Raw genomic sequence first — 25,271 nt, 5'->3', positions numbered from 1 at the left:
CAAGAGGCCTGGCCACTGAAACTTCCCTTTTAGTTTAGTGACCCTGCATACCTGACAAGAACTGCCTGACAAACAGCCACGAAGCATTGCTGTGGAAAGACAGCAGATACATACCTGCTCAGAGTGCTGCTGTGGTTAAAAAAGCAAAGAAAGACTTTTGGATGCGTTAAAAAAGAAGGAAAATTAAAATAGGTTAATATAATGGAATGGACAAGAAAGGATTGAACTACCATTGTCTTATTCATAGTTGATTCACGCGACTGACTTACTCCCAAAATGAATACTTGAAACTAAAGTTTGTGAGCATTAACATTGGCATCTGTGTGACGAAGGTGGAAGAGAACAGTGCTTTCGTCCTTTTTCAAGTTCCCAGCTGTAAGGTACACTGAATCTACTTCAGCACAGTGGAGAACAAGCGACCGTCTACATATAATTCAGGCAAGCAAACCTGTTTCTATGGGGAAAGAAGAAATGTTTCTTAGCTCTTCAGTTTTGCTGGCCAGGTATAAAAAGCCTGTGAAATGACTCAAGAAATTTGACAAAATTTACAAAGAAACTGAGTTTAAAAAATAAAAGGTAGGAAATGGGAGAACAGTGTGGAGATTCCTTAAAAAATTGCAAATAGAACTGCCTTATGACCCAGCAGTCCCACTGCTGGGCATACACACTGAGGAAACCAGAATTGAAAGAGACACATGTACCCCAATGTTCATCGCAGCACTGTTTATAATAGCCAGGACATGGAAGCAACCTAGATGTCCATCAGCAGATGAATGGATAAGAAAGCTGTGGTACATATACACAATGGAGTATTACTCAGCCGTTAAAAAGAATACATTTGAATCAGTTCTGATGAGATGGATGAAACTTCACGATTATACAGAGTGAAGTAAGCCAGAAAGAAAAACACCATTACAGTATACTAACACATATATATGGAATTTAGAAAGATGGCAATGACGACCCTGTATGCAAGACAGCAAAAAAGACACAGATGTGTATAACGGACTTTTGGACTTAGTGGGAGAGGGAGAGGGTGGGATGATTTGGGAGAATGGCATTGAAACATGTATACTATCATGTAAGAATCGAATCGCCAGTCTATGTCCAACGCAGGATACAGCATGCTTGGGGCTGGTGCACAGGGATGACCCAGAGGGATGTTATGGGGAGGGAGGTGGGAGGGGGGTTCATGTTTGGGAACGCATGTACACCCGTGGTGGATTCATGTCAATGTATGGCAAAACCAATACAGTATTGTAAAGTAAAATAAAGTAAAAATAAAAATTTAAAAAAAAATGAAAAAAAAAAGATAGGAAATAGAAGAAAACTACTTACGTTGCTAAATGTGTGATTTTTCTACCAAATAAAGAGAAAAGCTATGCTAAAAGCTGAGCTGGGTTTGAAGACACCTTGGGACAACTTATAAATTGTCAAAATGGGGAATCACATACAGTTAAAAGCGTCGGTGTGGACACTGAATGCGATGATGTGTGTTGAAGCGCCTGTTAGGGTACACGGCACTCTTCATTCCTATTCTTGAAAGTTTAAAGAGGAGATATTTTTGAGACAGATGATTTCTTACTCCTGTTGAAAGAGTAATCTCTCTGAAATAGCACTCAACAAAAAAATACATGTTACAAACAGTCTATCTGCCAGTAGGGCACTGACGTGAGGGCAGGGCCCAGTGTTAGTCGGTATGGCTGCCCCTTCAAGAAACTGGTAACATTCAGGGCTGCTGCTGCTAAGCCGCTTCAGTCGTGTCCGACTCTGTGCGACCCCACAGAGGGCAGCCCACCAGGCTCCCCCGTCCCTGGGATTCTCCAGGCAAGAACACTGGAGGGGGTTGCCATTTCCTTCTCTAATGCGTGAAAGTGAAAGGTGAAAGTGAAGTCACTCAGTTGTGTCCAACTCTCAGCGACCCCATGGACTGCAGCCCACCAGGCTCCTCCACCCATGGGATTTTCCAGGCAAGAGGACTGGAGTGGGGTGCCATCGCCTTCTCCAACATTCAGGGCTAGCCAGGGTGATTTGGAATGTTAGTCCATCTCACCTTACACGCCTTCCTCTTCCTCCTTTCTCGCATCCGTCCTCCCCTCCCATCCCTTCTCCTGCCACATCTGGCTTCCTGCAACAAGCATGGAGGCACCCAGGCATCCAGCGTGACCCAGTGACAGGCGATGGGAATGGGCCCTCCCGTGCCTCAGCATGCCACTCTGATAACATCTTAATTCTCTTGGTTGTTCCAATCTAACCCTTTCAGCTCCATGTTCCCCATCATGAAATAGAACAGAGTAAAGTGAAAATGAGTGTAAGCTTTTAAGCTTAAGACTTCAGCCAGTGTAACACATTTGGAGAGAATTCCCTGCTGGTCTGGTGGTTAGGTCTCCATGCTCCCACTGCAGGGGGTTCAATCCCTGGTAGGGGAACAAAGATCCTGCAGGCTGTGTGGCTCAGCCAACATATACATAATTTATATTATTATAATTCATATATTATTATTAAACATATTTGTTACATATAATAAATAATACATTTAAAGAAATAAACTGGAGCAATCAAAAAATGAAAGAGAAAAGTGCTGCCAATTAAAATGGCACAAAAAAATTAAATAAGTAAATAAAATGGCACAAAGTTTTGGGAAGTTAAAAAACTTCTCTGGAGAAGAACTTAAGCATTTGGTGAGGAAGAGGGTAAGATTTATTCAGGTTGAAACAGATGATACTTTGTATTCTATATTCAAGTAAAACTAGGGTTTTCCTATAGGCCACAAAGTCTACATTGTTTTATAAAAGCCAAAAGCAAGGTAACAAGGATAATACAAATAACGTTTCTACTGCATCCAACGAAACATCACGAAAAAATCGTGTTGCTTTATGGCTATTTACGTGTTCTTTCATAGGGTCTGTCCACAGCTGCAGGTATATATAATGACTTCTCTATAACCTGAAAGATGTCTTTATGGTTAATGGAAGCTCCTTCACTGGGATCAGGACCCAAAAGATCTCTCGCTAACAATGAACTAAATGGCCCGTGACTGCCGGTACAGAGCCCTGAACAGGGGAGTGAGAGAAGCAAGAGCAAACCATTGTGCTCAAGCAAATAGTCCTACATACACTTTCAGATCAGGCTCCCTGGGCTCAGTTGGGAACAGACATTCCTGGACTGCTACTGGCAGTGTCTCAACTGTTTCGCTTGGCCAGCCCTACCTACCTGCTACTTTCCAGGGCCTTACGCTCCAGCCAGTTATGCAGGCCTGTCCCCAGTCAGACTCTCAGCCCTGCCCTCCCAGCATTTACTGGTGTCCTCCTCTCCACACAGAAGGGGGTTTCTTCCAACTCAAGCCCCCTTCTTCTCTCAATCCCCAGAGCCCTTTCCATCTGTCCTCTGTAATATTTATCAGACACCATGTCTTCATCACTTTATAACCCCTACAACAGCTTGAACCAACTGTGCCTTGGCATAGAAAAACTAGAACATTTATTACCAGAAAAGCCTTACAGTTGATCACATACAGCTTCTTCCATTTCATACAACTTTTAAACCAAGGCCTAAAACTTAACTAGTGGGCCATCAATAAATAAAGGTTGGTCTAGTTTCAGTTCCAGATAAGAGGGTGAGAGAATTTAGTTTCTCATCTGTCTTTGTTTTGGAACAACTGATGTACCGGCAGAATGACAGTTTATGTCAGCACAGACAGTACAAAGCAGGATCACAGTGACAAGACGCTGGGCTAGATGCTAGATTTCCTTCTGAAGGGCTTCTCGGAGCTTTGTGATGCTAACATACACTGTGAATTTGAGAGAGTTAAAGTAGTTCCCAAACTGATTGGGCTACTGCCTCCCTTGTTTACAGAAGGCTTGTCAGTACCTTCCATGAATAACGCTCAGTGACTTTCAGAAAACTAAGATCATGGCATCTGGTCCCATCACTTCATGGCAAATAGATGGGGAAACAGTAGAAACAGTGTCAGACTTTATCTTTTCGGGCTCCAAACTCACTGCAGATGGTGATTGCAGCCATGAAATTAAAAGACGTTTACTCCTTGGAAGGAAAGTTATGACCAACCTAGACAGCATATTAAAAAGCAGAGATATTACTTTGCCAACAATCCATCTAGTCAAGGCTATGGTTTTTCCTGTAGTCATGTATGGATGTGAGAGTTGGACTGTGAAGAAAGCTGAGCACCAAAGAATTGATGCTTTTGAACTGTGGTGTTAGAGAAGTCTCTTGAGAGTCCCCTGGACTGCAAGGAGATCCAACCAGTCTATCCTAAAGGAGATCAGTCCTGGGTGTTCATTGGAAGGACTGATGCTAAAGCTGAAGCTCCAATACTTAGACCACCTCATGCGAAGGGTTGACTCATTGGAAAAGACTGTGATGCTGGGAGGGATTGCGGGCAGGAGGAGAAGGGGACGACAGAGGATGAGATGGCTGGATGGCATTACTGACTCGATGGACATGAGTTTGAGTGAACTCCGGGAGTTGGTGATGGACAGGGAGGCCTGGCGTGCTGCAATTCATGGGGTCCCAGAGAGTCGGACACGACTGAGCAACTGAACTGAACTGAACTGAAACACTCTGGAGAAACACGAGTTTCAAAGCTAACTCACAAGTGATCAGTCACATTTTAGCAAATTCAGAATAAATCCTGTTCACTTAAATATGATAAATGTTAAATTTGTCATAGCATTTGTTTACTTGTCTCATATCATTTTATGAAGACTGGTGACACAACTATTTGTGTCAAATATAACTGTTTAATAAGTGAGAAGTAAATATTCTGCTATACAAAGAATAAGGTAAGCATCCTGGTGCCATTTTAATGTAGAAAACATTTGAATATTAATTTGAACTTTTATGTCCTCTTATAATCCGCATACATTATTACTATTCAAAATCATTTTCAAAATTCAGCAAGACTGGTGACTATAAATTGAATCCTAAAAATAAATCTTTTAGATGTAGAAGGCAAATTAACTCAAGTCTCAAAGAAGTTTTGTAGAATGGGCAAGTGAACTGAGATTAATTTATCATAAATAGAAAAAAAAGCATCTATTTTATGAGCATAGCATTTTGTTAAAAGATAAAAAAATTTAAGCCATGGTTAAAAGTGAATGCATTTATTATTCTAAGAACTTCTCAGGGATGACGAAATATCCATTTAGAGTTGTTCTTTTAAACAAAGGAAGTCCTTCTATACTCGTGTTTAATACAGTTAGATCATTTAAATAAATTACTAGACAATGGACTTTTTAGAGTATTGCAAACATGCTTCTGTTCTCCAAATGCAGAAAAAAATTCTTCTGAGGGATAAAAATTAAAACACATTTAAATTAAGAGCAATCTTTCCCATAGGTTGATCAAGCCATTTGCAAGAGCTTCACTAGTTAGATGTGCTTTGTATGGTATAGAAAGAGAGGGAAAATGAACCGAGGGGCTGTTTTACCCCATAGAGCAGTGCTGTGCAATCGAATTCTCTCCAGGATGGAAACGCTCTCTGGTCTATTACGGTAGCTACTGGCCACACTGAGCACTTAAAACAAGGCTAGTACAACTGCCTTGAACTGAATTTTAAATTTATTTAATTGCAGTTAATTTACATTTAAACAGCCATATGTTAGCTAGTAGCCAGTGTATTGAGCAATGCAGCCTTAGTTAATTTTTTAATCTGGTGCCAGTTGGTTCCTTGTTAAACTACACCTGGGTCACTCAGGGGACTGTCAAAAGGTATAGATTTTGCCCCTATTCTGACAGATTCTGATTTTTAAGGAGTAGGTGGGCTTGGAAGCCTTTAGATGTATCAGACACTCCAGGTGATTACAAAGCTCTACCTCCCGAGGGCGGGGGCGGGGGCGAGTCAGTGGTAAACAATCTGCCTGCCATTGCAGGAGATACAGGAGACCTGAGTTTGATCTCTGGGTTGGGAAGATCCCCTGGAGGAGGAAATGACAATCCATTCTAGTATTCTTGCCTGGAAAACTCCATGGACAGAGGATCCTGGTGGGCGACAGTCCCTGGGGTTGCAAAGAGTCAGACTAGACTAGGCATGCAACATTAGAAAGGGGCAGGTATGTGCTTGTGCTCCCCTGTCTGAGTGTGGATATGACCCTGGACTGACAAGCACCATGTCACCTTCAGACACAATAGGAAAGACCCTTAACACTTACAAATACACACAAGTGCCCGGCACTAGGAAGCACTGAGCCTGGGAAGTAATGAGAAGCTGGGTCTTAATTCTGGGCTTTTAAGAAGGCATGGTTAATTAAGGCTTTCAGTGACTGTGAAGCTGGGGAGATCTCAGCCAGGAGAAGGATGCTGAATCTCATTGTCCTCCTGCCCTTCGATGGTCGCCGAAGACCATCAGTAAAATAGCTTCATTCCCTCCCCCTCCAAAAAAGAATGTATGGTTAAGTCATGTTCTAAAAAAAGCAATTATTAAAGGCAAGCTATTTGATTTGTGCATTTCAATGTCTATTTTACCTGACAGGCTATGAAGCAAGCATATTTAATCTTAAAAGGTGAAAAACACAAAATGTTCAATAATATGGACCCTAAATATATGAAGGGAATCTGACAAAAGACGCAAGCTCAGCATCCAAGCATATGTAGTAATATGTTGCATATGTTGTTTCTTAAAGATACGGCGATGTATTTCACAAAACAAAATGGAAAGCGTACACTCATACCAAAACACACGACTTACTCTAATCTGTGTCTCTGAAGACAAGATTCTTAGTGGGCAAAATGGGGAAACTGAGGTAGATAAATATCTCATGCAAAACTACATTCACAAAGAAAGCCAAAACCAAGGATAAGTGATCTTATCTTCCACGAAGCTGGTGTGTGGTGAGACTAAATGCAGGAAAAATAACCGATTTTCTAGGCAACGTGAAGGCCTTTAGGGACCTGGCCAGACTAAACCTGAGCCATTCACCAGCTGGAAGACATGAAGAAAAGGGTGGTTTCACATTTCCTCCTCACCTTTTGCTCACAGCTTGCCAATTGTTGATTAAAAAGTCCTTTGCAACATATCGGCCAACTTCAGATGCTTCTGCAACAGCCTCGATGACATTTGTTTCATTAAAAGCGAAAGGAGACACAGTGATGGCGTAATCCATATATCTGCAAAAGTGTGTTTGGCAGAAAATAAATATGTAAAAATTATTCAATAGAAAGAATATAAGTGGAGTTAAAAATCCCATATGGTTCTAAGTTAGTGGTGCATAAATATGTTTCATATTAATTCTTACATTAGCTCATGTCTGTTTTTCTCCCTTTAGTTTATTAATTGCATTCCTCCACCAAGAACTTTTTCAAGTTAAGTTACAATAATCACCTGTTAAGTATCCATGGATCTTTACTGCAGCTCATTGCGTAAGCAAGTTGAATCCTTTCTTCTTCCTTTGTGTTATTATTATAGATTTTTAACAAAAAATCCCATTCTTTATCATTTCCCAAAGCAATGCCATAACATAAAATAACATTTTTAATTGGATTAGGTATTCTGTAAGACACAACATGCAATGATATTTTTCATAGCAGTTAAGTTACATGTTAATCTAGGTTGTCACATATTTAGACCTATGCTGCTGCTGCTAAGTCACTTCAGTCGTGTTCAACTCTGTGCGACCCCATAGACGGCAGCCCACCAGGCTCCGCCATCCTCGGGATTCTCCAGGCAAGAACACTGAAGTATAAATCTAGAAAAATGTCCGCCATCTCAGATATGAATATCAAAAGCTGGAATCTAGAAAAGCAACTGTGAAAACTGTCACTCACACTAATATCTTGAAGTCATCAAATTAGTTTAGAAACTAAGGAGATTTGAGGGAGAAACAAATTAGAATAGTACAAACAGTGTATGTTGATAATTCTGTTTGATTTCATATATTATTATCACATTTTCTAAGAGTCCATCTGAGGGCATATATTCAAGGTACTATAATGACACCAAAATGAGTGAGTATTGGTCTCAGCTGTCAATGAAGCTGAAAACTTAGAGATGCACTTTTATATGTATGAATAAATAACCATAAAGTACAACCTAAATAAGCACAGGTGCTTATTAGGGAATGTACTGGTAATGAGAGGTCCTGGGTGAGAATTCAGTGTATAAATTCTGATCTATTTTGAACTATGGTATTAGAGAAGACTCTTGAGAGTCCCTTGGACTGCAAGGAGATCCAACCAGTCTATCCTAAAGGAAATCAGTCCTGAATATTCATTGGAAGGACTGATGCTGAAGCTGAAACTCCAATACTTTGGCCACCTGATGCGAAGAACTGACTCATTTGAAAAGACCCTGATGCTGTGAGGGATTGGGGGCAGGAGGAGAAGGGGCCGACAGAGGATGAGATGGTTGGACGGCATCACTGACTCAATGGACATGAGTTTGAGCAAGCTCCGGGGGTTGGTGAAGAACAGGGAGGCCTGGCGTTCTACAGTCCACGGGGTCGCAAAGAGTCAGACACAACTGAGTGACTGGACTGAATTGATTGTTATGCACAGACCTTCATGAGACAATTCTGTGTGTGTATCTGTTTTTAAAGGATATTTGAAAAAAAAAATAAAAAGAGAAAGAGATTATGTAAGTAAAAACAAAATGTTCCTTTCCAGAGTAAAAGCATCAAACATTGAGAGACACTGTTGGTGCTGAAAGAGGGCAAAAAGAAGAGCAATTATAATATGACTCTTACTCATTCTCTGGATGGTTCATCCAGTTTCTGAAGAGTTCTCTGGACAGCTGAAGACAGTCCTCAAGACCCAACCAACATGCAGTTCCAAAAACTTTTTCCAGTAATATTCTTGAAGGAAAAGTCAAAGAACATTTATTTTTCATTACTACATTTATATTTTTCTGCTTCCAAAAATATGTGTTTCATAAAAAGATGGGTATTTTAAAAACATCCTTCCAATAATATCAGGTTTGTTAAAAAATAGCCTTTGTGGATGGCAACTATATTTAAGGTTCAGGGAAATATTTGCTGAGACGCTCTCAGGCACCAAATAAGCTCTCAGACTGGTATTTTTCTGAAGGTATGAAATAAATTACTGCCATCCTTCATCTCCCTCAAACACACATGGTGTACACGCACACCACATCTGTTATCAATTTATTTTTTCTCTCTCATACAACAATTGGCTTACAGATTTTAGAAAATGACTTTAGAGTACCTGATATAATACACTTAAAAATAAAGTTCTTTCTCTACACATGAAAACAGAGGGAATGGTTTATTTCTCTCCTCTGATGCTATGCCTTCCCTCGTTTCAGCTTCCATTTTTCCCTCTGCCCCTCCTAGCTATTAATGTCATCCCCAGAAAAGGAACGGAGGCTTCTGTTTTGTTTTTATAGTTGAGCAGAGGTATGTGTTACGATTGCAAAGAAAGTAGGTTCAAAAGAACATGGAGAGGAACAATGATAAATCCAGGTAAGTGTGACGTGTGACTCCTCACACTCTGCAGTTTGGAGTCAGAGGTAAAGGAACTCAGAAGGGTCAGAAGTTTTCCAGAAAATACAAGAGCCAAATCTCCTTTGTTCCACCCTCCCTCTGGTTTGCTCTCTGCCTGGCCTGACCTTCTGATAAGCAGTAGTAGTAAGACAGGGGTGGAAGGCTTCTGAGAGACAGCTCTGACCACTCACTACACATTCACTCCTCTCTCCACCCTTCCCAAGCTGGCAGCAGCAAGAAGGAATTCTCTGGAAGCACAATCTAACTCCCGAGGTTGGCCCCAGGATGCTACAAAAAACAGGTCATTTCAGGCCAGTGTAGGAGAGCCAAGGCCACAGCTGGTTAACAAAGGTGCTGCCTGGTTGGGCCTTTCTGCTCACCTATCCACTTGCCTATCCACTCTCCATTCCAGCTCCCCCTGTCTTCCATCCATCTGGAAATCCAACGCCATGTCCTTCTAGTCACACTCTCTAGGCTAAAATCTCTCCCCTTTTAGAAGGGAACTCGTGAGAGAGAATAATCACCTTTTGTGTAGTTTGTATTTTTTGCTTGGTTTAACTGACTTCAGCCTGATATTGACTAGAGCTGTAGATGGAATTCCTGCACCGTTCATTGTTGATCACAAATCCCCTCTTCAAATCTGGAAGCCCAGCCTACCTTCTGTCACAGGGTCCTGCAGCCCTGTCTTGCCTTTCACCCCCTTCCCAGACTAGCATTATGGCTTACTCCCCCACCAAACCAATGTCATTCACAACACTTGCTCATGCTCACACACCGATGATTGATACAGGTCACTGTATGATGTTTGATGATTTGATCACTAGTCATCAACCTCCCTCATCATATTTGCATAATGTTAGAATTTCTATTTGACACACATAATGGAACTTTTCCCTGTTTCATCAATAATACACAGAGTGGAATGTTTTCTTCTGTGGCCTTCCGATACCCTTCATTTGTACCAGCTGGTTTTGCTTAGCACAACTTTTCACCAAAAGTACAACTTACTTAAGATTTCAACCTGGAGCATAATAGTTGAGAATATAAAGCTATAAACTCCTGTGTGTACCCGTATGTGCTTTGCAGGTAAATTAAGATCCCTAACTACTATTTCCCATTAAGATGTATGTAGCTCACCAATCTCAAAGCTACTATTCTCAAATTGCACACAAATCTCTCAGTGAATCGTTAACTATTAGGATCTTATTTTGTGAATCTGGAAACCTGTCCATTAATAAGAATCATTTAATTCAATTGTCACTGTTCAGAAAGTACATACAGAGCTAAATAGTCCTCCTGCAAGGCTGTCACATTTTCACGAATCGTGGTTGAGTAAGTATTCCATATTGAGATAAGTCTCTTCAACAGATACTTCTATAAACAATAAAGAGAATATTAGTTAGTTCTGCTCACAACACTCAATTTGCACTGCTTTTCCCTTGTCTGAAAAGACATTAACAGAGAGGTGACAGATATTTCTTCAGAAATAAACTTCATTTGCTACTAAATGTTTAATTGATTTTTTTTTTAACATTTCAGGTTCACTTTCTCCATAAGAAAGTGATACGTAAACAACATGATCTGTGTAAGCACAGTGCCTGGCACAGAGTAGGAGCTTAATCAGCATTAGCCAGTCTCACCGCTATCACCCCCAAATTTCTAGTTGTCTTTAAAATAGAGGGAGAAGAGGGGAAAAAATATAAGACAAATGTTCTACCTTGAAACTTTCAAACTTTCATGCTTAGTGTGTATATATATACACACACACACACACACACACATATATATGTGTATATATGAAAACAAGGAACACTGATTTATGCCTTGGACAAATGTAAACCCTGGATGCAAAATAAGATTTCTTCAACTGAGCTATTGGCTGGTAAATAACAGCATTTTTACAGTCATATATTTACATCCCTCAGAACAGTATTATTCATTGAAATTCTTTAAAAACAACAAAAAAAATAAGTGTAAGCTTTTACTTCTTTACTCACCGTCCAAGATCAGATGTCTTCAGTGAGCCACCTCAACCCCACAGACATCCCACAGACATCCTATTGGTCACTATGCCCACATTCAAGCACATTTACATCAGCACTTTAGACACTAGATCAAAGAAAGTCTGGAACTCCAAGGTGCTTGTGATTTTGCTCTCAGATGGCCCTGGAAACTCACCTGAAATCCTTACCTAACACACCTGCTATTTTGCGTGTGGTCCCCAAATCTCCGAGGGGCTGCACCCAAGCTTAGGCTTTTCCTATGCTATCTATCTTATGATCACCGGATCACTGTTAAAGACCTAATAACGGAAACTTCCCGTTTTATTGATGCTATTTTCCCCTTTTATAAGGACAAGCTGGCACAGTCATTTCTTCATTCATTGACTCTGATTTCCACATCTCTCTTCCCAATATCAAAAGCAGCTTCAAAATGTCTACTTTTCTAGAACATGGCTCTCTGGTTTCAAGGGCTGGCCCTATAAATCAGAGTATATAAATTGTGGATATAGAACTGTGAAAAGTCATTCTGTTTACCAATAATCTTTTAGGAAAACAGTTGTTAATAGACACTATCCTTTCTTTATATAAAAAAGAAAAGTATATCGCTTCCATCCACTTCTGGTTTCTTAAGACACACTGACACCTCAGCAAGAACACAGTACCTTCTCTCACATACATCTCCCAGGGCAGATCTATGACCAAGGTATTTTCTTTTAAGAATAAGCAACTATTCCTAAGAAAATGAATATATACAGAACTAACAGGCTCTTATTTGGGGAAAGACTAGTTTCACAGGTGCTACCTAAAATATGGAAGGAAGATGAAACGAAAGAATTATTTTTAAAAACCATCTCACAAAGAATGAATTTACCTTTAACAATGGATATATTTCATAGTTGTTCCCATCAGAAACAAGATCCCTGGTTACTAGGTTCATCAAAACTGCATGCCACACTATGATTTCATCTTCTTCAGCAAGGTACTTGGTTAAATCAAGTGCTGTTTCAATTTCGATATAATCGTTTCTGTTTGGTTTTTAAAAAAACAACAAAGATTCAAAAAAGCCTTTCTTTGCTAAATGATCTGCACACTTTCCATGTCTGTTACACGATTCAGTGCCTGATTCCAAGAAGGTATATAAAACCAAGAAGCTAGAGGGCAAAGGTCCCACCTCGTTGATACGGTGGAACCTAAGCAATGTTGACAGGCTCTCCACTTCAATTTGATAGATTCAAGGTCAATGAATACAATGAAGTAGCAAAGAAGAAAAATATAGGTATGTGATGGGAGGGACAGGGAAGGCTTTCTGGAGGAGGAACTTGAAAAAAGAATGAAGGAAGAATAGGACTGGAATAAGCAGAAAGATAGAGGAAGGCAGTTAGGACAAAGAGGGGGTTCATGGCAGACCGACTTAACCAAGGCAGGGAATTTCTTCGGTGTGTACTGAGAGATGGGGACTAATAGGTAATCAAAAGTGTGGAGAGGGTTGACTATCAGGATAAAGAATTTACATTTGGTGGGAAGGTATTTAAACAATCAGGGTAACATCATGAAATTGATGCCTTAAAACTTTGTTTCAGTTTGTGCTGCAGAAGACAGAACAGAATTCTTAAAGGACTAACAGCTAGAAGCTAAGGTGACAGGCCAGGCAAAAGGTGATGCAAATTTGACTTAGCAAGGAAACAATGAAGGTGATGAGTGAGGTGAGAATCCAAAAGACATTCCCCAGATCCCCAGAATGAATAGATAAGACACAGTGACTGGATGAGAGATGGAGAGAGACAGGAGGGTCAAGGATATCTCTAATGTTTCAAGTGGGGGAGATGGGAAGAATAGTAGTACCTTTGACAAAGAGAGATTGATAGTAGCAATTTAGAGGCCGAAATAAAGTTCAGCGCTTTGGGTACTGAATTTAAATAACCTCAGGATGAACAGAAGACAGGAGAAGACAAGTAAATACATAGATTTAGAAGTCATCAACATATCCTTTACAAACATTTATTGAATACCTTATATCTGGTGGGCACTGTACATATACATAATAAAATGACCACTGAAACCATAAGAAGGCAAGAATTACTCAGAGGAAAGATAGAAGAAAATAACATAAGCATGACTGGCCTTAAAGATGCTCAGGGCAGCTGGAAAAAGAAGTCAGATACTGGAGGGGAACCACATTTGCACACTGCAGTCTCAGGAAGTCAAACAAGAGGTTTGCAGGAGGGTGTGGTTAACAACACCAAACTCATGGTGATCTCAGAGAAATGCTTCAGTGAAGCAGGGGGTGGGGAAATGTGCTCTACGTCAAGAGGGGAAAAGTAGGAAAAAAAAGGAGGGATAAAATAGGCAGACATTCATTCAAGAAATACAACAGGTGAAGCAAAGAGAGAATACCCTGGATAATTTATTATGTGTACTCCTTAACTTTACTGTCTAAAAATTTAAATTCTAAACATACATTCATTTCCCTGGTTAGAAACTTAGCAGTAGAGTAAATCCACTATCAATGAAATCAATAATTCTGTAATACATTAGAATATAGGCTCATTAAAATTATATATACAGGCATTAGCTTTGGGTAGCAAAAATCACTCAAAGTCCTAATTGGTAGTCTATTTATTTCCAGAAACTCTTTATTTTGGATAAATCAGTTACTTTATTTCCTTAACTTCCAATATCTTAGAATGATATGAAAATATCTTTCATAATCTTCCTAAATTTATCCATTTGAACATTAACAGTCTTTACAAATCCAAGTCTGAACTCCATGTATGTTACCTAAGTTTTCACTCTTGATCTAGATTTTAAAATGATGATTCTTATACCTTTTGTAATAATCCTATAAATATTTAAACACTATTACTTTTTCCTATTTACATCATCTCTACTGCATCCTTCTAAAGGTTTTCCTTTAAGGGCTTCCCCCCCCTTTTTTTTTTAATCACAGAAAGGCATTTTATTTTATTTTAAATATAGCAGTGTGTACATGTCAATCTCAAACTCCAGTCTATCCCTCCCTTCCCCTCAGGAGTTCCCTTTAAAACTTTAAATTTTCTTTGCTGCTCCCTTAAGAGCCTTTCAAAATTTCTCCATGATCAGTTTAAATCTTATTTTACCAAAGTTAATCTAATCGAAAATACATGGGACTTTCATATAATTAACCACCAAATTTTGACTTGACAAAGAACATCTATTCCTTCTTGTCAAATTGTTATAAAAAATATTGTATCCTGTGGCTTTCATTTTTATTTGTAGTAGATGTTATTGCTCTTTCCTGATGATGCCCTTTTTGAATTGTCTTTTTAAAAATTGTTTATTGCTGCAAAATACACAGAACATAAAGTTTGTCTTCCTAACCGTTTTAAAGTGTACAGTTCCCTGGTATTAAATACATTCATATGTAAAACTGATTTACTTTGCTGCACAGCAGAAACTAACACTGTGAATCAACTGTTCTCCAATAAAATTTTTTAAAAGTACATTTATAATGTCCAACTGTCATCACTAGCCATCTAGAGAACTCTTCTCATCTTGTGAAACTGCTCCTCTGCACCCCTTAAACAGGGTCTCCCCATGCCCCCCACCCTCCCGCCCCAGTCCTCGGCAATCACCATGCTCTTTCTGTCTGAGATTCTCACCACTCTAAGCAGCTCATATAAATGGAAACATGCAGTGTTTGTCTTCCTGTGACTGGTTTATTTCACGTAACGTAATGTCCTCAAGGATCATCCACGTTGTTGCATATTCCATCAACTTTAAAAAAATTTTAAACCTTTTCTTTTGTATTGACGTATAGCCAGTTAACAACGTTGTGATAGTTCCAGATGGACAGCAAAGGGATTCAGCCATACATATACGTGTATCCTAGGTCCTCCAAACTCCATTCCATCCAGGCTGCCACATGACACTGATCAGAGTTCCATGTGCTATGCAGTAGGACCTTGTTGGTTACCTATTTTAAATACAGCAATGTGTACCTGTGCGTGCCGAACGCCGTATCTCTTCCCCTCATCCTTCCCCTTGGCAACCGTTAAGTTCTTTCTCTAGGTCCTTGAGTCTCTTTCTGTTTTGTAAGTAAGTTCATTTGTATCATTTCTTTTTAGATTCCACATGTAAGGGATGTAATATGATATTTCTTCTCAGTCTCACTCAAAATTACACTCTCTAGGTCCATTCATGTTGTCCAGCAAATTTTATATCATAAAATTTCATAATAACCACAGAATTTGACCCTAATCTTAATAAGTTAAGGCTTGTATAAACTAAAGAGCCAGCTTCGTAGGGATGAGGTTATTATTTTTGTAAATTTCTCAAGCTACACTGTTAAATGACGAGAGAAGAAAATATACTCACTTAGACAAGGAAAAGGCATCATCAACCAGCTGAAGTCTATGAATAACAGGAATAGCCTGCAGATGAGATCCAAAAACGCTCAGGAAAAGATGAGAACATTTTTAGTAGAAAAATAACTTTCAAAATAATAACAACATTTCAAGATCATTGCTGCTTACAAAGCACTTTCATGTGCATTATCTCATGTACAGAGAAATGATCATTTCTAGGGATAATTTCCATAATTTATTTATTATACATCTGCTTTTGATAAGCGATCCCTTTGGACATCAATCATATGGCTTCAATATGGCTGAGAGTTCTGCCAAAATACTCTGTGAAAAACAGCATATTAAAAAATAAAACAGGAAGCCAAGTTTAAGGAGCCTCTCCGAAACAAAATGTATACATTAATTGTATCACAATGTCCAAATTGTTGTCAGGGGACTTTTTGGCATAGAAAGCCTTAAATAAATATTACTTAGCACTATTTTGGCACTGCTGAGGTGCTCTTTTCAGTGGTATCTCTCTTCTCAAGAGTTTAGTAATTCAACACAGCACCACCAACAGAGCCCTCTGAATCCTGAAAATCCTGAAAAGGAGTCAACTGCCAGCCTAGCTTCTCACGCTCCTGTTTGAACCCCCCGGCACTGCGAGGCCACAGGACTGTCTCAGCTTGTGTCCCAAGAGTCCCCAAGTTTCCTACAGCATTCCTTCAACAGCAGCACCCCATCCCCCACCCCCGCCAAGTATATTCATATATGTGGTCTCAGAAGATTTATCTTCACAGCATCCCTCTGAGCATCTGAACAAGCCAAGCTTAATTCTTTCCTTGGCAGTAGTCACATATCTTTTCTGGCAGTAATAATACTACTTACATTTTCTAGATTAATATTAATAGTAGAAATGTTTTGTTTGCTCAGCAATTATGTTGTAGGAATAACTGATTTCAGTTTTTCAGTAAGTAAAATCTACAAGGGCTTCAAGAAATCATTGCTATAATGGCATGACCTAGTGTTTCCACAGCTAAGACTGCCCTTAGAAATTTAAAAAATTTTAGCTACTCTGAAAAAGATTTTTGAATAAAGTATTTCTACAGCTGGTTTTTGTAACTTTATTCAAAAGCCCAATGATAAATCTTTTAAAATTACCGATCACATTCTAAATGCCTGAATAGGGTTAGGCTTCTGTTAAACATCATACATACATCATCTTATTTACTCTTCACAACAAGCTTGTAACATTGGTCCATTATACCCATTATTATACAGACAAGGAATCCAAGGCATGAGTGGCTAAATAAGAGACCCAAGGTCACACATCTGGTAAATGATGCTCAAAAGTATGAACGCAAGTTGATCTGACCCAGAAGCCAAGCTCGGCCAGCTCTGTGCACTGCCTCTTTTGCCAGACTCACTGGGCGACTCACAGAAATTCTGATGACAGAGACACCTAAGACATCTTTTAGTTCAACACACTAGTTTTACAAATGGAGTCTAAATGAGCTGCCCCAGATTTCACAGCAGAGCCAACTCTACAGACTTCTAAGCCAGCATCCATCTCTACTAATGGAGACTTGGTTTAATTCAACCAAATCAAGTCTGACTGAGAAGAGCTAGCCAATATTTTAATTTTTATATATTGTATAATAATTTAGTTATTTGACAATTTAAAGTGATATTGGATTATTATTGCTATCTTGTGAATTAAATTATCTCCTTGGCCAGAAGATGAAAATACAATTTTTAGACAATTAACATTTTCTAGCATTTATGTACTGGCACCTATTATGGGCTTAGAAAGTTTTTTGTTTTGGCCACACCAGGTGGCACGGGGGAATCTTAGTCCCTGACCAGGGACTGAACCTGTGTCCCCTGCATTGGGAGTATAGTGTCTTAACCGCTGGACTACTGAGAAAGTCCCTAGACAATTTGTTTACTTACATTACCTCTAATTCTCATAAGGAATAAGAAAGATACGATATTATTCCCATTTTAAAGTGAAGAAATTGAAGCAGAACATTTAAGTAACTTGCCTAAGATCACAAAGTTAACAGTTAACTGGAAATTATTTTGATTTTCACTTAGAAAGGCAAAATTACTGTGGAAAAGTGAGAGAAATGTTCAAAAACACAATACATTCAACCAAAACCTCTTTTTTCTAAGAAAAAAAAAAAAATCCAGCATGCCTTGGTATGAGGGGTGGCAAAGGGGTCAGGTTCCCACCAGTCAGGTTAATAAAAGCTCAGCCTATAAATTCTAGAGAGTACAGTATTAACGATAGTCAATAAAAGGTATAAAAATAAAACTTACCTTAGGATCTTTTTCAAGCTGTTGATTTAATTTCTTCCAACCTAATTCATCATAGTTAACTCTATAGTATCCAGTCATATTCAAATTTAATATCACCCAGTCATGATCAGAATCTGAAATTTGCATTTCAGGAAATACTTCTGCAAAGAAGTACATGAACAGTTTGAACTGGTACATTTTAAAAATATTTCACTACATGTTTTACTTTGCCCTCTTAATTCTAAACAGCAATCCAGTAAAACAAAAAGTAAAGATATTCCAAAATATGTATTGATCTTACCATATATTTTTTCACATACAATGTCTTTTGATTAGAAATGTTTCTTTAAAGCTCTATGTTCAACAAGAATGATATAATATTTTAGTTTTAAATAAGCTATTCAAAAGCTAGACATTTTAATATTTTATTCTCTGCTTTTATATATATGTGTGTGGGGTGTATATATATACATATATACACACATATATTTGCATATATATGTGAAGGTATTTTTAAAAATTTGTTACTTACTGCTGCTTTTATCTAGCCAGACTAAAGACTGTGTAGTTCCATTCTTTATCCAAAGAACAGGTATAATCCATGTGTCACTTTTTGGAAAAAAAGTGGAAACTTCAGTTATTGTTCACACATAAGAATAAAAGCTTTGAGCCAATATTAAATAAGATGATAAAATAAAAGAACTCAAATTCTTCAGTCATTCCTTGTGGATATACAGGACTTTGCTCTTAGAATTATTCACTGCTGTTTTACAAGCCAGCTTTGGCTATTTATTTATTCTCTTGTGCCTCACAGATTTGCTTCTTCTTGCAACTCAGGGTAGCTTCTAAGGTTCTCCTGTATCTGAAATTTTCAAGGCCTGTTTATATTCAATTATAGCCATCTGGCCTTACTCAGGGGTCATTCAAATGCTGCAGACATACCCAAGCTATCTGTGCCAAGAAAACTGAATAATCATTTAAGAAGAAAAAGCATGACAAATATTTCAAAATGCTTTTCCACCTCCAGTTGTCTCCCAGTTCGAAAAGTGAACAGCAATCAGCCAGATTATTCATATTCACTGAATGCTGGCAGTCCTCCCGTGTTGGTGGATGTGACCTGGATGAAGTCACTGACCACGAGGGGGACATTAGTCATCTGAAGACACACATTACTCGGAATTTAGACAATGTTTCCAATCTTGCTCAAGTGCTCGCACGTCTGGCTTCTCAGACTTTGAACTGAGAGTCTTTGTTCATATGATAGCTAAGGCCACCTCTTCTCAAAAGTCATGAAATATCACAGGGAGAAGGGACCTGCAGGTCTATTTCCTCCCCTGGAGTTTTAAAGAAAGAGTGGGACAACCTGAAACTTTTGGTGATGGTACATGAAAATAAATTACTCATTTGTGCTTATACTTACTACAGTGTGATCTGAGAATCAAACCCTTTATCAAAAACAGTTGAAAACTACCTAATAAGTTAAGAAAGAAAAGGAAACGGAAGGAGAAAGTGATGAATGCTAAGCCACAGTATACTTACTATCTCATTTCACTTCTACAATAATCCCCTGGGGTTTGTATTATTGCATTTGCTTTATAGATAAGGAAACTGAAACTCAGATTTTAAATACGATTAAGGTTTGAATTTGGGATCTATAACTCTAACATTTTACGTATGGTTACAAAAGCACACGTTCATGTGTGGGCATACATGCATAGAATTATTCCTCAAGGATATAGTCACCATTCAGTTCCATTTCTAGAGCAGGGAAGACGACCTGGCAACCATATCCCCTTTTCTCTTAATTAACATAAGGCCACTCAGATTCTATTTCACTGGCTTTCACACAGGATTCTGAGTAATTCATTACCTCTGTCTAAACGACAGAAAAGAATGCCTAGCACTCAAAGCTCTGGTTGTGGCTGTGGCCCTAAATTCCAGGGGAGGAACACTGCAAGAATCCCTAAGGCAGGTCTCTGGCCTTGCTCAGGACCTCAGGGCTCTGCCCCGTCCTAGCACACAGTGGCATCCGGCATGGAGCACCGCGTCACCATCCCCAAGTCATCTCATGGAGGGGTGTGTATCCAGTGGGAGTTATGCGTCCTCATCCATAGGCTGGTTTCCTTTTGATCAGAGCTCAACCCCAAGGAAGGTGAAGACAGGAGCAAATCTACCTACTTGTGGGTTAGAAGAGTCTGATTTTTAACCTTTCCGAGATAAAATGGCTCCTGTTTCATGACGCCCGTGGATACATTTAAGGTGATAACTGGAAAACCACTCTGGTGTGTCCAACTGTCCATGATGCTTTTTACTGTTGCTGGCAAAAGAATTTTACTCTGGTCATCTATGGCCTGTTTTTTTTAAAAAAAATCATCACAAAAGCGGTTACTCACCATCCAAATCTTTTGAGGTAGCCAACTCCTAAAAGAAACTATCAATAATAGCAATTGTATTTCTCATTTATAGAGTAAAACCCAGTGGGGAATTTCTGGACCAAATTTAATTCTGTTCATCTCTGTATATATGAGTGGTTCCTTAGTTCATCCTTTCACTCATTCATTCAATCACAGAACACAATTTTTATGGATCTAATACATGCAGGCTCTATTCTGGGCACTGGAAACATAGTGTGTGTGTTAGTAGTCGCTCAGTTGTGTTCAAAACGCCGTGGACCGTAGCCCACCAGGCTCCTCCATCCATGGGATCTTCCAGGTAAGAATACTAGAGTGGATGTCCATTCCGTTCTCCAGGGGACCTTCCCAACCCAGAGATTGAACCCAGGTCTCCTGCACTGCAAGCAGATTCTTTACCTTCTGAGCCACCAGGGAAGCCTGGAAATGCAGTGGCGAAAACTAAAGAAGTAACCTCTGACTTAAAGGAGTGTCACAGACACGGGAAGGGGGTCTTCCTGTGGCATCAGCACACACACGTGGCCTCACGATCTTACAGCCCAACCCAGCAAACACACGGCAGAGAGTGAGAATTACCATTTGAAAATGTCTCCATAGATCATCTTGCTCCGCATTTGCGTAAGAAAAAGTCTCCAAATATGACTGTTAAATAGAAAAGGTAAGGTTAAGATGAATAACCTACCAAAGCAATCCATGTTTACTGTCTTTAGGTAACAACAATTTTGTAAACTCACCTTAAGTGCCCTGATAAATATTTTCTCATTCAAGAAACTAGAAAGCATCCGGGCCAGAGACGCTCCCTAAGACATAAGAAGTTGTCCATTATTTGAACAAAATTCAGTATCTAAATACGGACACATTCCATTCTGGCATGCAAGATTTTGGGCTGTGCTCCTCACTGCATCGTATACCTCAACTGAATGTCTGGGTTAACCCAAAATGTGCTAATAAAATAAACTGTCACTAATTAATAGATAAAAGATGAGAAAATGTCCTACGTATAAGAATTCAGGGTACAGAAAACTTTTTAAATCGAGATACTCACAAGACAGGTATAAATAAATAAATGTTGCCTGTTGTTCCAGTTCTACAAGGATCAGCAATTAGCCGCTGTGGCTGCCTACTGACGATGTCCCTGGGTGGTGTAGGGGGCGGGCAGGGGGGATTCAGGATGGAGAAAACTAGGAAGCATTCTTTGTTTTGAATATACGAATGCCAAGATAGTTCAGATACATATCTAAAGAAAATTTTCAATGACCCCAGATTCTGGCATCCTTCCATACACAGAAAAGCACTGAAAGTATTCACTTGGGATGTTCCTTGGGACTAGCAGTCGTCTTTTTTATACCTGACCGGATGTTTTTCCCAGGAACAACACAAAACCAAACCTTCCCCTATATCCCGGCTCCTCCCTTATCTCTTTGCAACAGCTTCTCGGAATACTCTGAGAGGCTGTCTCCTGGGCTAGAGTCCTCAGTCAGGCTCCTGAATAACACAGTTTTTATGGTGTGTGCTTTTCTTTCAGGGACACAGGAACAAATTTCCACCAGGCAGAGGAGTTCACCTTAAAAGTGTCCAGCTGTCTGTCTATATTAAAAAAGGTAGATGGCATTGAGCACCTGTTATAGATTAACATTTACTAGATAAGAACTGATTTAACCACGTTTTCTGAAATCCATCTAAGGTCTTTGTACCAAAATTGTGTAGTAGCACATTAGTCTAGAACCCAAAGAACCCATCTTATGTAGCTTTCTGCAAGAGTGCAGCATGAATATAAATGTAAAACTGTTTTACCTTGCTGTAAGTAAATAAGTCAAAGAGCTCATTTATTTCATTGGTTTCTGTGAAGCTTTCCACATTTACGGAGACGGCTCTAGACACCAGGGCGTGATCTTCTCTGAGCGCACCATGTAAAATGTTAAAAAAGAAGATCTCATTCTAAAAGGAAAACATTGAGACACACTAACTTCTGAGGCATCACAGAAACAGGAAGTCCAATGTTCCTAAAATATTTTCAGAAGCTATCATTGAAGAGGGGAAGAAATCAATAATTGAGAAGTAGCCCTTAAATGGCGACGCACTCCAGTACTCTTGCTTGGAAAATCCCATGGATGGAGAAGCCTGGTAGGCTACAGTCCATGGGGTCGCAAAGAGTGGGACCCGACTGAGTGACTTCACTTTCACTTTGGGCTACAATGTGCCAAGTAAGTCAGGAGTCCTTGAATAACAAAACTCTGTAATACCCTCCTTCCCATTTGTTTTCCGTTTTTATTTCAATTTGAAAAATCAATTACAAACGTTAATGTGGTTTCTAAGACAGCCATCTATTGGATTGGCCAAGAAGTTTGTTCCATCTTATGGAAAAGTCAAACAAACTTCTTGGCCAACCCAACACATTCCTTACGTAAGGAGGTCCCTGACCATCCAGACAGGTCCTCCAGGGAACAGCATTTCTAGGTGGTTTTAATCCTCTAGAGTTTTATTGGTAACTTTATTAGTAATCCCTTAAAATCTATCAGTCTCTTATATGGACATTTATAAACCAAAAGCAATGCCAAATTTACAAATTCACAGTGATGATGATGTAGTAATATCAGTTATTAGAAATAAATCAAAATAAATCTACAAACTGGATGATGTAATTTATAGCTCATGCATTAGGAACTTTTTTTACTGTAAAAGTATTAGTTATTCTGTCATGTCTGACTCTTTGCAACCCCATAGAACTTCAGCCTGCCAGGCTCCTCTGTCCATGGAATTCTCCATGCAAGAATACTGGAGTGAACGGCCATCCCCTTCTCCAGGGGATCTTTGCTATCCAGGGATCAAACCCCAGTTTCCTGCACTGTAGGCAGATTCTTTACCCTCTGAGCCACCAGAGAAACTGGCAGTTATTTATATTTCAGTAAGGTCTAGAACTCTCCGAAAGATTCGATCTCTCTTAGTCACATGAGAAGGGTCATTTCTTTCGGAAGGAAAGCTAGAAGGAAGACCAAAGAATTAAGAGGTGCGTGCAAAGACAGAGATAAAGAAAGGGCCGTGGAGACGCCGCAGGGGTGGCAGAGATATACCCTGGCGAGCACCTGGAAACCACGGAAAGTCTCAGCTCGCAGGGCATTCTCTCTGTAGTTCCAGGTTGACTCCCTCACCCCTCCACTGTGTCAGATAAGCTTTCAAACTCTGCCCCACTGCCATCTGCCAATGTTTCAACCAACCCTCTCTAGTTAGCATATTATGTTTAGATTTATGAATACTTTGGTTACGTTATCATCAAACTGAGCTTTTCTCAAAATGAGAAAGCCTGTCATTTAGAGAAATGCAGGTCAAACTTTACTGTCCATAAGGATCCCCTGGGGATCTTGTCAAATTGTATTCTAATTCAGTTGGTCTGTGCTGGGGTTGGGCTTTTCTTTTGGCAACACCTTGAGACATGCAGGATCTTAAAAGTTCCCCCGACCAGGGATGGAAACTCATGCCCGCTCCAGTGGAAGCGTGGACACTTAACCACTGGACCACAGTCTGGGGTCTGTATTTCTACCTAATGAACAGGTGATGCTGATGTTGGTATATAGCTCAAGAACCACACTTTGCGTAGCAAAGATTTACAGGAGACATCTGCATAAAGTCCCACCTTACTCGTTAAGTATAGGTTTTATTAATTTAACACCTAAGAGCTCTTGAGAGTGTGCACTGTCAACTCCTGTGTTCATATAAACCCAATGAAGAAAACAGCAAAAATAAAAAACACCCGTTAAGTACACACCCTGCAATAACTCCCATTAGAGTGCTGTTAATCCAGCTCTTTCTAATCTTTTCCCCCATTTATTCATTCTTACAGTTGTAAAAACTTTTCGTCTTGTTCATTCACTTATTATCACAGTCATTTAGAAATTTTGCTATCTTATCTTCATAACTATTCCTAATAATGGCTGCTGTATTATAAATGAAACAAATACAAATTGGAAAGAAATAACCCCAAACTTAATCATGATTCTCTCAGGGAAGATACAACTTTTGCAAAAGCAAAACACTAAAATAAACAAATGCACAGCTGCATAATACCCCTTCAGGTTGATGGACTATAACTGACTTAGTCATTGCCCTACTGGGTAGGTGTTTAAGCTGTTTCCAGTCGTTTTTTGTTTTTTGTTTTTTCTGTTATAGACAAAGTACTAATGAATACCTTTGTACACATAACCTTTTCCATATTTTTCTTTCAGAATGGATTGTCTGTCTCTCTTGCGCCTGCCTAGCATAAGGTTTATATAATCTTCTTGGTTTCTTCCCAATCACACAAGATAACTGATGAATGAGGCGAACACCTCTTACTCAACATTCCTCGGTTTTTCTACTCTGGGCCTTCCATAAGGTGATGCTCGTCCCAGTCTGTTCTGGTCTTGTGGAAGGGAAACTCTACGTAAAAAGCAATATTAGCTTTTTAAAAAACATAATCTAGCTACTGCATATAATGATTGGATAAAGTGAATCTGTACACTTTCCATTTCTTTCTTCATGCAAGCTGTGAGATCCCAGAAAACAAACCTATTTCTATCAAATCTGTGATTATCCTAAGAAATGTAACAGTATTTATCATGAAATTTGTATGGACTATCACTGAAGTTGAAAGCACAGGGTCTGGAGTCGAGCTACCTGGGTCTGAATCCTAGTGCAGCCTCTTAGGGGTTGTTTGACTCACAAAAGGCAACTAATTTCATCACTCGGAAATTCAGTTTCACCTCCGAAAATGGGAGGAACACTGTCCTCACTGGATTATTATCA

At 39.3% G+C, this 25,271-nt stretch overlaps 1 protein-coding gene across 4 annotated transcripts in view; it reads right to left on the bottom strand.

Annotated features, from left to right (window-relative positions):
• LVRN (laeverin) overlaps positions 1–25,271 on the bottom strand; it is a 71,404-nt gene that overhangs the window by 5,078 nt on the left and 41,055 nt on the right. For all 4 annotated transcript variants that reach the window (XR_009601328.1, XM_015096783.4, XM_004010849.6 and 1 more), the window contains exons 7-18: positions 22,287–22,430; positions 21,227–21,292; positions 21,069–21,134; positions 20,260–20,432; positions 18,614–18,690; positions 18,103–18,242; positions 15,812–15,867; positions 12,330–12,483; positions 10,735–10,829; positions 8,700–8,807; positions 7,340–7,507; positions 6,985–7,125 (exon numbers count right to left, since the gene is read on the bottom strand). Coding sequence is in view for 3 of the 4 variants with exons in the window: in XM_015096783.4 (XP_014952269.2) it covers positions 6,985–7,125; positions 7,340–7,507; positions 8,700–8,807; positions 10,735–10,829; positions 12,330–12,483; positions 15,812–15,867; positions 18,103–18,242; positions 18,614–18,690; positions 20,260–20,432; positions 21,069–21,134; positions 21,227–21,292; positions 22,287–22,430 (1,388 nt within the window). In the remaining variant the exon portion in view is untranslated. The remainder of the gene's footprint in view (positions 1–6,984; positions 7,126–7,339; positions 7,508–8,699; positions 8,808–10,734; positions 10,830–12,329; positions 12,484–15,811; positions 15,868–18,102; positions 18,243–18,613; positions 18,691–20,259; positions 20,433–21,068; positions 21,135–21,226; positions 21,293–22,286; positions 22,431–25,271) is intronic.

The sequence above is a fragment of the Ovis aries genome, chromosome 7, assembly GCF_016772045.2.
Source record: "Ovis aries strain OAR_USU_Benz2616 breed Rambouillet chromosome 7, ARS-UI_Ramb_v3.0, whole genome shotgun sequence".
In the NCBI taxonomy this organism is placed as follows: Eukaryota; Metazoa; Chordata; class Mammalia; order Artiodactyla; family Bovidae; genus Ovis; species Ovis aries.
The sequence above is the reverse complement of the archived record's forward strand: the minus strand, read 5'-3'. Positions and strand labels throughout refer to the sequence as shown.